The sequence below is a fragment of the Platalea leucorodia genome, assembly GCF_965183815.1.
Source record: "Platalea leucorodia genome assembly, chromosome: 13".
Taxonomy (NCBI): domain Eukaryota; kingdom Metazoa; phylum Chordata; class Aves; order Pelecaniformes; family Threskiornithidae; genus Platalea; species Platalea leucorodia.
Window position 1 is genome coordinate 590,429 of NC_138835.1, and position 11,066 is coordinate 601,494.

General features: G+C 52.2%; 1 protein-coding gene across 9 annotated transcripts in view; it reads left to right on the forward strand.

Annotated features, from left to right (window-relative positions):
- Positions 1-10,707, forward strand: part of CHD6 (chromodomain helicase DNA binding protein 6) — an 84,567-nt gene extending 73,860 nt beyond the window's left edge. For 4 of the 9 annotated variants that reach the window (XM_082325952.1, XM_082325957.1, XM_082325954.1 and 1 more), the window contains 7 exons: positions 310-458; positions 746-952; positions 1,590-2,036; positions 2,694-2,885; positions 4,681-4,800; positions 5,897-6,001; positions 7,992-10,707. In XM_082325952.1, the coding sequence (XP_082182078.1) occupies positions 310-458; positions 746-952; positions 1,590-2,036; positions 2,694-2,885; positions 4,681-4,800; positions 5,897-6,001; positions 7,992-8,882 (2,111 nt within the window). In that variant the 3' untranslated portion in view covers positions 8,883-10,707. The remainder of the gene's footprint in view (positions 1-309; positions 459-745; positions 953-1,589; positions 2,037-2,693; positions 2,886-4,680; positions 4,801-5,896; positions 6,002-7,991) is intronic. The other 5 variants (XM_082325953.1, XM_082325959.1, XM_082325956.1 and 2 more) reach the window with 3 other exon arrangements.
- Positions 10,708-11,066: the final 359 nt, after the last annotated feature.

Genomic DNA, 11,066 nt, shown 5'->3' on the forward strand with positions numbered 1-11,066 from the left:
TGAGCAGCTCCTTCTGGAAAGGCACGTGCCCTCCTCCTCACCCGCCCGGGGCATGGGGATGGTCAGGGATGGGGACCACTGCAATACAAGCCCCCCAGACTCAGCCCAGGGGCGTGCTGGCCCTTCCTGAGGAGCATGGGCCACCTGCCGTGACCCAGAGCTGCTGCGTTTCTCGGTGGCTGGTTGGGGAATGGGACCCTTGTGGAGCCAGCTGGGCGCAGGGGTGGGAAGGTGTGAGGAGTTGCTCCTTCCTCGAGAGGGCAAGAGGAGCAGGGCGGTGATGGGCTCTGTTCTCTGTTGCTTTCTCAGATGGTCCAGAGAAGTACTTGGAGGAAGAGAGCAAGAGTTCTGCTTCTGTCCTGCCCGGGGAGATCGATGACCTTCAGGATGCCCGGGCACCGACCATAGCCCAGCTGCTGCAGGAGAAGACGCTTTACTCCTTCTCTGAGTGGCCTAAGGTGAGTTTAAAATTAACACTGTTTGTATTGCAAGTGTTGCTGCATAGTCCTGACCAGCGGTGGCTCACACAGCCCCAGCTCTGCCTCTGGGTCCTCCATACACGGCTCCCCATGGGTGTGCTAATTGGGCTGCTCTTCCCAAGCACCCGTGCCATGGACACACCTGCCCCAAAGCAGCTCCCCACCAAGCTGAGGTCACCAGGGCTGGGTTTGTCTTTAATCCTGAGATGACATACACAAGTCAATCATTCGAGTCCCAGCCTGCCACTGTCCAATTCTGTTTGCAGGACCGTGTGATCATCAATCGCATTGACAACATCTGCCATGCCATCCTGAAGGGCAAGTGGCCTTCCTCCAGCCAGCAGTTTGAGACACAAAGCCTGCTGACAGCTCCAGCAGTAGTCAGCAATGCCGGCAGCAGGAACAGCTTTGCCGAGTCAGAAGCCCCTGATCCCAGCTTCAATAATGGGGTGTTAATCTCACAGGTACAAAAGGTGAGGGGGGCCCTCGGGCAGGGACAGGCTTGGGACTCTGGGGTGAAGCATTGCCCAGAAGTGCTCAGGAGTTTCCCAAGCAGGGCCTGGGTTTTCACCGCCTCTTGGTGCCACTTGTGGTGTGTAACACACAGAGAAGCCACTTGGTCCTCTCCACTGAGGGCTCCTGGTGAGCTCCCTGTGCTCTCAGCCCCCCAACAGCCCTGCTCCCCTCCAGGGAAGGTGGCTGTTCTGCGGCAGCTCTGCAGCTCCTGCAACTGCAGAGGTGCTTCCAGAGTCAGCGCTGGAGCACCCGGCGTGGTCGGGGGAAAAGGGGACACTGCCCTGGTGTCCCAAAGGAAAGGGTGCTGGAGAGGGCACTGCCCCGTCCATCACCAACTCTCTCATCTCCTCTTGCTGTTGGACGCAGCACAGAGACAGCAGCTGCTGGCCTGGGACTCCAGACCAGTTATAGCAGATATCAGAGTGTGTGTGAGGGTGCTCCTGCACCATCCCCACACAGGGAAAGGGCACCCTTCAGGGCTCCTGCGGAGAGGCATAAGAGCCTGACCATTAGCTCAGCGTTGGTTTGAAGAGCTGTGGTCCCTGGGCAGTGTGTGAGCAGCCGTAACCCTCTCCGTGGCTTTGATACACACAGGAAGGTTTCCTGACCCCTGCCTTTGCAAAGGACGAGCGGAAGCACAGGAGGCCCTATGAATTTGAGATGGAGAGAGATGCCAAACAGAGGAGCTTGGAGCAGCTAGCAGCAACCCATGTCCATCCACCCATTGTGCTGAACGGCTGGCGCGATGCAGCGGTGGACTTGTCCAGAGCCTCTGATGGGTCCCCGGGGAACTCCTCTCCTTTCCCTCTGAATGCGAGCATGCCCAAACTGGGGACCGTGAACACCCTCCAGGGCTCCCTGGGCATGGACTTGTCTGGCATCCTCCAGGCAGGGTTAATCCATCCTGTCACAGGACAAATTGTCAACGGCAGCCTCCGAAGAGATGATGCTGCCATGAGGAGGAGACGGGGCAGGAGAAAAAATGTAGAAGGGATGGACCTCATCTTCTTGAAGGAGAGGCCTCTTCCAACCAGGCTGCAGGTGGGTTGGTGCTCCCCCCTTTCACGTGGGCCCGATGGAGTCAACACGGTTTGTCTCATGGTCCAGCTCTCCCCTACAAGCTCTGCTGCCCAGGACAATGAGGGACCTCCTCCAGGACAGCTTGGCTTGTGCTGGAGCAGGCAGGAGCAGATGCTACTCCAGGGCAGAAGGGAAGTTTTCCCTCTTGCCTGCAGCACTCTGCCTGGAGTGTTTGAGTCCTGCTAAGCGTTATCAAAAGCAGCTGTCCCACCTCAGGGGGTGTCTAGGGTTAGAGAACATGAGGAAGGGTCCTTGACTGCATTGGAGCTGTGGCCAAGAGCCTACTGCACCCTTTCTCCTACCCTGGGATCCACTCAAAGAAGACTGGGGCTGTGGGAGCAAGACCCGTCCCTCTAGACCACTTTTAGGAGTGATCTGGGGGGGAAGTTGGTCCTCCTGGTGCTCAGGGTGTTTCCAGGTGAGTTCAGAAGCATCTCCCAGCTCTCTGCCCTCCATGCCACCAGTTCTGGGGACTAAATGTAATGTGGTGGGTGGTGATTTAAGGAAGAGGCATTGGGATGGGAGCAGATGACCTGTGTTGGGAGCTCTGCTTATCTGGGTGCACATGCATCACCGCATGCTGCTGATGGGCTCTCCCTGCTCCTCCCTCCATGTCAGGATGTTCAGGACGACCAGCCGCAGCCCCCCCAGAACAGTCCCCTCCCCGAAGGGCCGGTTGCTGCTACCTCAACTCCACAGCCAGTCCCAGCTGCAGGCAGCCAAGCAGAGAAGGCTGTCCCGAATAAGAGTCTCCTCGACTGGCTCCGTCAGCAGTCCGACTACACACTCGATGTTCCCGGCTTTGGCACAGTAAGGGTGGCCTTCGGTGGTGCGCGTGTGTGCGTCTGCCTTGTGTGTTGCCCTTTGTGTTGGCTTTTCTGTGGTTGCTCTTGAGTTCAGGGCTTCCACGAAGTGTCTCAAAATGCAGCCTTCTTCCCTGTGCCGTGGCTTGTGGTGTTCATCAGGGCTGCTTGGGAGGTTCATCACACGTGTGGGAGGCGGGCACAGTTCCCTGTACAGCAGTGAAAGGCACTTGCTGAGTTGTGTCCTCCTGCCCCAAGGTCCATTCTCCAGCTCCAATGCATCCGTCTGCCCAATGCACAATTAGTCCAATGTCTTCCAGAAGTGCCAGGGATGGGGAGAGAAACGGGAAAAGGGATTTGGGGTGCTCAAGGTCTGTCTGTGTTGCTCCCTTTCACATGGGGTCATTTTAGGCTGTTGTATTAAATAAGGTTCCCAGCCAAGAGGAAACAACCTTGCTTTAAAAACTGGACCGAAGCAGCTGTGTTGCAGGCTGCAAGGGCTGTGGTTGCGTGGCTGCAGGCGCCATCAGAAAGCAGAGTGGCAGAGAGTGGGGTGCAAAGTCTATTTCGTTCTTCTTGCTGTCTCATAAGCATCCACCTCTTGGTTTCACAGGTTGGTTTGCTCCAGGTTTCAGCTTATTTAGCCTGTTAGACCATGTGGTAGGCAGAGCACAGGCTGTAAAACAGAGTGGGAAGAAATGTGGTGGTAATACATAAAAGACTCTGCATCTTGGATTGTGTGCCTGAGGCAGGGATTCCCTGGAGCTTGGAGTACAGGCAAGCTGTTAGTGTTTTGGAGCTCGTTAGAGATGAGAGATGAGGAGCCCAGCGTTTGCTCGGGCAGGATGGCCCTTTCTTTTCAAAGTCCGGAGACACATGCAGCTCTGTGCCCAAGGCCAGACTCCCAGCAGCACTGCTAGAAGCAGTCAGATGGTGTAGCAGGCATGGAGGTGCCTTCCCACTCCTTTCCGTTGCCCTTGCCTTCCGTGGGGGCTTACTGGCCCTTGCCCGGTCTCGCCATGCTGCTGGTGAACCTCTTGCTCCCAGCAAGCCCCAGTGCCCTGGGCCAGTGCTGCAGGATCTGCCCTGTCAGGGCAGGGGTCCTCTCTCCCAGTAGGATGGATTGAAAGCTGCTTTGGGGTACTGCAGCAGCTCAGCTTGATGGACAGACCAAGCTCAGGGTCTTTTCTTTGACTCAGGAATCCGCCCGCAGTAGCTCATTATAATGCTACATCCCTGCAGGCACACTGATGCCGGCGCTCGGCGCACGCAGTGGGCGTGCGGCAGCTCAGCTGTAACTCTGTAGGTTGCGGTCCTGAAGGGCTCTGATCCCAAAGAAACACGTTGCAGCAGCTCTGCGGTGGGAACAGCTGGAGCAGCAGTGAAACGAAGCAGAGATGAGCTGGCGAGAAGCGGGTAGCTGTATCAGGCTGACACAAGATGGCACACACAGACCTGCTCTCTTTCTTTCCTAGTTGTAGTTAGCGCCCCATTTACAGATGCACGTATACGAATTGGCAGCAGGTTACAGTTTTAGGATTGGAGGGGAATTAGAAAGGGCTGGAGCAGTCTAAGTGAGGTACACTGAAAACCCCTTTATACCTGGAAAAATCAATTGTGCTCATTTGAGAGCTGGCCCTGTGGCAGAGACCAGCTTGTGCCGCTCGCGCTGCTCCCGCACAAGTCTGCAGGGACCCTCTGTCCCTCGGGAGCTTGTCTGTGCTGCTCTCCTGCAAGGCTTGTAGCCATCCAGGCTCATTAAGCCGTCTAGTCTCATTAACGCTGTCTCGTTTGCACTCCAGAATTTTTCAGACAAGCCCAAGCAGAGGAGGCAACGCTGCAAGGACCCCAGCAAATTGGACGTTAACTCACTCACGGGAGAGGAGCGGGTGCCTGTGGTACATAAGGGTACCGGACGGCGGGTAAGCGAAGGCCTGTTCTGTGCTCTGCCCTTGGTGTCTTGAAACGCTTAGCAGACCCCGAGCTCAGCTGGGGGGGCGATTTAATCCAGAGAAGCCTATGGATGGGGCAAAAGTCTGGAACACATCACTGATCTACACTATCCTGTGACACGTGTGTGCCCGAGGGGACACAGACCTGCAAAATAAGTGACTTTCTGTGTGAAGTAAGGAGAGTGCTCACCCTTGCCAGGGTACACAGACCCCGCAATGGCAAAGGAATTCAGCCTTTGGCTTTAAAGCTGCCATCAGCACAGCCCTGGCTGGTGGCTAATGGTTGGACTTGATGATCTTAAAGGTCTTTTCCAACCTAAACGATTCTATGATTCTGTGATTCCCATTCCAGATTTGATTGTTCCCCTTGAATTTGCTGCAATATACCACAAATTGTAATACTGCCATGCAAATACCTTTGTTTTTTGCCTCCTTACGAGGAGCATACCAGTACCCATCCAAGTGCTGGGCATGCGGGAAGTGGAGGGTTTGAAGAGCGTTTTCTTGCTTACTGAGCAAGGAGCATGGATTTACTTGTCTGCAGTTTAATCTCCAGTGCACTGATGCTCACCTCTCTGAATGAGAAGGGACGTTCAGGAATACTTTCCACCTAAATTCCGTTCTTAAACACACCCAGGACTGCACTAGGTCAGAAGGTGATGTGACATTAATCACGTCTAAAACAAAAACTAAAGAGTGAGGCGGAAAGAGGCTGTTTCAGCCACATCTGTTTCCCCCTGTTACACCCACGATGACCGTTGGAGACCTGGGTGAATTGGGGGGTTTGTCCGGTTCTGAGCATGGCTTTTATAGAAGCTCTGTCCCCATCGCTTGCTCGTGGGGAGGGCGACGGGACAGGCCACAGAGGCTGAACTTGCCTTTTCTCCCTGTCTGGAGGCAGCAGGCACATACAGAGTCCTGCAAAGGTGTGTAGCAAGGGAAGAGTCTCTGCCCCAGCCAAATTGCAGCCCAAAGCAAGGAGCTAGGGGAAGTGTAATCGTATTTCTTGTCTTATTTTACATAACTCTTTCTGCATTAGAGGTCATCCTTCTGCTGTGTTTTATAGTTAGGGGGAGCCACGGCACCAGCATTGAAGGAATTGCCAAGGTGGCTTGATGCAAACTTGGAGTATGCTGTTGCAGCTGACTGGGCTGACATTGTTAAGCTTTCAGTAAGTTAGAGCTTTTGGAGAAATCTGTATCATGTCATCTTTTCTTTCCCCTCCCCATCCCCACAACCTTTCTCCAGTGAGGATCCGCGAGCTGCGAGGCAGGACCTCAGCTGCGCAGGCGGGAGGGGATAGCCGCAGGGCCGGCAGCACCGGGAGCGCTCGCGTGGCAGAGAGGGAGGTTGGGCGCGTGCCACAGCTCGGCGGCGCGGCCAGGGGAAGGAGAGAAGGGGCTCAGCGCCCTGGGAACGGGGCTCAGCAGCCCAGGGTGGCTGTCCAGAAAGCCTCGCGATGCTTAGAAATAGCAGGGGCAAGAGAAACACCCTAGAAGCAGTAATCCACTTCAGGTGCTGGCCGGCAAGGAGCAGACAAAACACATTCTCGCGGGTCAAATTTTCAAAAATACCCTCAGCCGAGGCTTTTCATCAGCTCCCGCAAAGTCTGCCTGTGCAGCCCTGGGCCCGCTGAAGGGCCCGCAGGTCACCAGGCCTGAAGGCTCAGACACCGGCAGGGAGAGGGGCAGGACGGAGCCGAGCCTCGCCGCATTCATTTGCCTTGGTCCTCACGCCAGCCCCTGCCCGGCGCGTGGCAGAGCCTGCGGAGGAGGAGCGCTCTCCCTACAGCCCCTCTCGCCTGCTCCCTGTTTTTGTGGCTGCAGTGGTTTGTGTGACACCCTTGCAGGGGGCTGGAGGGGGAAATCAATTGGCTTGGAGGCTTGTACTGCTCTCAAATTTGCTTTTAATGAGCGCTGGAGATTTGGCATGGTCTGTCCCACTCCCCAGGAAACAGCTCCGCGTCCGGGCTGGCGTCAGCGCCCCGTCTGGGTGGCCAGCACCCCTGCGAGCTGGCAGCTTTTCCTTACCTTCATTTGCAGGGGACGGTCTCTTTGCCGGTGGGAATAGCTGTGTGCCTGGCCACGGCCCCGGGCACCCGCTCACACGCCCTGGTTCAGTGGCTGCATGCCCGTTAGCATTCGCACCCCCGAGCCCCATCAGCACTTTGCTTTTGGCGAGTGTGCATCCGTCCTGGCACGTGCATGCGGAGGGACGTCTGGCTGCTCCGGGCACATGGGCAGGCGGGAGCGTGGGGTCGGCTGCCCTGCAGAGCCCCGCCGCGGTCAGGGTCCCATGCAGGTTTTGCTGTGTGCCAGTGGGAGCAGAGCAGAAGATTCTCCCTCTTTGGGCAGTAGCTGTGCTGTGCAGACTGCCGGGGTCATTCGATTCAAGTTTCTGCACGGCAGTTGTCAATGGGAAATACTTTTCCTACCTAAATCAGTTACTGGAAACGGTTCAAAGAGTGGCAATATTGAAACTCAAGGGAGCCACAGAGGGAAATGTTTAAATGTCTGCGATGAGGCTGCTGAAAAACGGAGTTTTAAACTGTGCTGTGGGTCCCCCCGCACTGCTCTGCGTAACCGGACAGTCTTGCCCAGTTGTGGCCGCTGGGTTTTGGTCCTGTATCTGAGTGCTCAGAAGAACCTTCCTGGCGTCTCGGCGAAGCTCTCCGGGAGCTCCTCAGACAGCATGTCCACTCTCAGTGTGTCATCCCATGCAGCTTTGCTGTCCTGCAGAGCATTGAAAATTTGGCCCTTCACATGTAAAAGACAGGGTTTTTCACCTGTTGCTGAAGCCACGATTAAAGCTGGGAAGGGAGCTAAGTTGGCGTCTGACACAGAGCTGCCCCGGTGCTTCTCGTGTTGGGAACAGCCGATGCTGAGGGCTCGGGTGAAGATACAGGGTGAAAACATGCTTCCTCCTGTCCTCCCTGTGCACTTCGGCGCTGCAGTACCATGCCAGGGCAGAGCGAGGGTGTTTTGCATTTGGCAGCATCCCTTGGGGAAAAGTTGTGCGTACCTCTCAAATTCCATATCATGTAGGCAAATGTTTCTGTGCTGACACCATCTGGGACATAGAGGCGAGCACAGAAAAGCCAGATTTCCTTTGATGCAGTAATAACTGTCAGGTGTTTTCTGTTGTGTGTGTTTCATTTTCAGGGCTACTTGCCGGAAAGCAAATTCAATCGCATCCTAACCGAGCCTGTGCTCCGAGACACGGGTCCCCGCCGGAGGGGGAGAAGGCCCCGAAGCGAGCTCATTAAAGGCCCCGGCGTTGTAGCAGATTCTTCTTCTGGAATGGGACCATTGTTCATGAACGGACTGATTGCTGGGATGGATCTAGTAGGACTTCAGAACATGAGAAACATGCAAGGGATCCCTCTGACCGGGCTGGTTGGGTTTCCTGCTGGCTTTGCAGCGGTGCCCGCCGGCGAGGACGTGAAAAGCACCCTCAGTATGTTGCCCATGATGCTGCCGGGCATGGCTACCGTACCACAGATGTTTGGCGTTGGAGGACTTCTCAACCCCCCCATGACAACTACTTGTACTGCGACTGCCGCGGCTTCGTTAACAAGCACAACGAAAAGTGGTACAGCCAACGCAGAGAAAGCTACTGAGGATAAACAGAGTAGCCAGGACGTGAAAAAAGAAACTCTCTCGGAAGACAAGCCTGGTCCTAGTTCGTTTTCTAATCAGACAGAATCCGCAATAACTACCAGTAGTCCTGTAGCTTTTAACCCGTTTCTTATCCCAGGGATGTCTCCTGGACTGATCTATCCCTCAATGTTTCTTTCCCCTGGCATCGGCATGGCGCTGCCCGGCATACAGCAAACCAGGCACTCGGAGGCAGCGAACCTGGAAAGCCAGAAGCGGAAGAGAAAGAAAGCAAAAGGGGAATCGGCGAACCCAGAGCCAGAAACTGTCTCGCTGCCGGAAAAAGAAGCTGCAAACAGTCAAAACTGTACAGAGCAAACACCGCCTTTGTCGGCAGAGAAAGAGCAGGACGGACCAGCAGAGGAGGAGCGCGAAGCGGCTCGCGATACCAATTAGAACTCTTGTTTCATTGAAAAAAAAAAAAAACACAAAAAGATTGTGGCTTGTGAGTTTCTTATCCCATAAACTCTTTGTTACTTACCCTCCCGCCCCGCTCCGCCTTCATAAACCTGTGTTTCCATGAGTAATATTACCTACCTAATTCCCTGTCAGAAAAAACTCTGGTGACATACTACATGTTAATAGTTGCAGGGTCTTGCCACTTTATTAGATAAACAGTGTTGTCTAGGTAGTATGGGAGGCACCGAATTCTCGTTCTGTTTTTCCAGTCGTTCATCCCAGCCGACGATAGCAAATCCAGTACTCGGTCACCCCCCCAGATTGCTCACTCCTTTGAGAAGAAAAAGCAGCAAAAACACAAGAGCAAAAGAAAAGTCTTTACCTCTTGGTCTACACGCAGACAAGGGTATTTCTGTCTACAGCGACACTGAGCGAAAAAGCCTGTATTTGGGGGTAAAAAGCACAGCTATAGTAAGTGCTAATGTGTATTTTTGATTTAAAGTATTTCCCTATTTTATCATGGTTACTAGAATAGTAGTATAGACAGAAGTATATAACTAATGATTGAAAATGCATATATTCATTTCTTTGAAAGGAAAAAGCATAACTGGTAGTGATATAATTTCTTTATCACCCCCACCTCAAAGGTTTGGAGACAAACTGCAGCGAGTGAAAATATGACATAGACATTCTTTTGTATTTTTTAAAACCAAAGTTTGGTTTTACGTTAAGTGGAGTTTAGTTGCCTTTCCTCAATAGTTACAAGAACTTTTCAGCTTGAGCTGGAAAGGTTTTGCACATCTTGCATGACTTTTTTGGGATTACTGTACCTGTAGCTACCAGTTTCTTCATCACTCTGCTAGTCTTCAGTTCTCCTCTATGGCGTTAGTTCTCATCTATGGCATTAGAAGTGCTGTAAAGGTATTTTTTTCCAGCTGCGAACAGGCCACACTGATTTTAATGCTCTTATACGAACACTGAGGCTTTTTGGGTTTTTATATTTTCCACTCCTTCCCCCAGAAGCAACGTCCTTTCAGCAAACAAGGAAAAGGCGGTAGGCCAGCTTTCCTGTTGGGGAGTCCTCTGAGAAGGACTGCTGAGACTTTCAGAGCTTGAGTTTCTTCTTTCCTAGCATTAGACTGTGAAGAGATGACCTTGGCTTCTTCTTTCCATTCCGTTTGCTGTTGAACAGTATTTCCGAGTCCCACCCCCATTGGCAAATGATTTCCACGTCTGCATTTCGAGTGGCCAGGTTTTAATGCCGTCAGCCCCCCGCAGCCCCGGGTACTGAGACACCTCCCCAGGCGACTCCTCTTCCTTCTCCTTCCCCGCGCTCCTCCTTTAATTTTTCTTTCACTTGGGCTTGTTCTTATTTGCAGCTCATGGTTTGAGACTTGAAATAAACCCACGGTGGTGCAGCAGCGAGATAAAAGGCAGGCTGGTGAGGGAGTTGGGAGCGTGCTAGTCATCGGTTTCACATTTGGTTGTCACAATTTACTGTATTTTTTACTTATTTTCTGTTACAGTTTTGCTAATTTATCAGATGGTCCAAATGTTTTGACATAACTATTTCAGTTTGCATTATTTATTTATGATGCTTTTTGTCATTGTCTTTTATACATTTGGGATTATAAATTATGTACATGTTAAAAATTAGCATCTCAAAGAAGTCTGTTACCCATGGTCTAAAAAGCATTTGGTTTATATTTTCACAGAATTTATTCCCAGTTTACTGGATTGGATGATTTTTTTTTTAAGTATGTAACCAATCATAATGCAACCCCCCCCCCCCCAATAATTAAATGTGTTCTATTTAATAACATCCTTGTAGCATAGATACTGTATCACTATCGACAGATTTCTTAGAAATGCTGCTATCTCTATTTAACTAACATTTTGTTCAGTTTTGCCTCCAGTGGAAGCAGAAAGGGTTTTTTCAGCTGTTAAATCCAAAATCAATATAATTTATTTATGTAAAAAAAAAAAAATCACGATTGATATATTTTTGAACCTTTTAAGTACTAACTTTCTTTTTATTCAGTAGAAGAACATGTACTTGCCCTAAATCCTTAAAATACAAATGCTATAAAACTTCATATATCTTCAAAGCCTTACTGTGAATGGATGCAGAAATCTCTTCAGAGTCCGTTTCTCGTGACGGGATGGTTTTTCCAGGGTTAC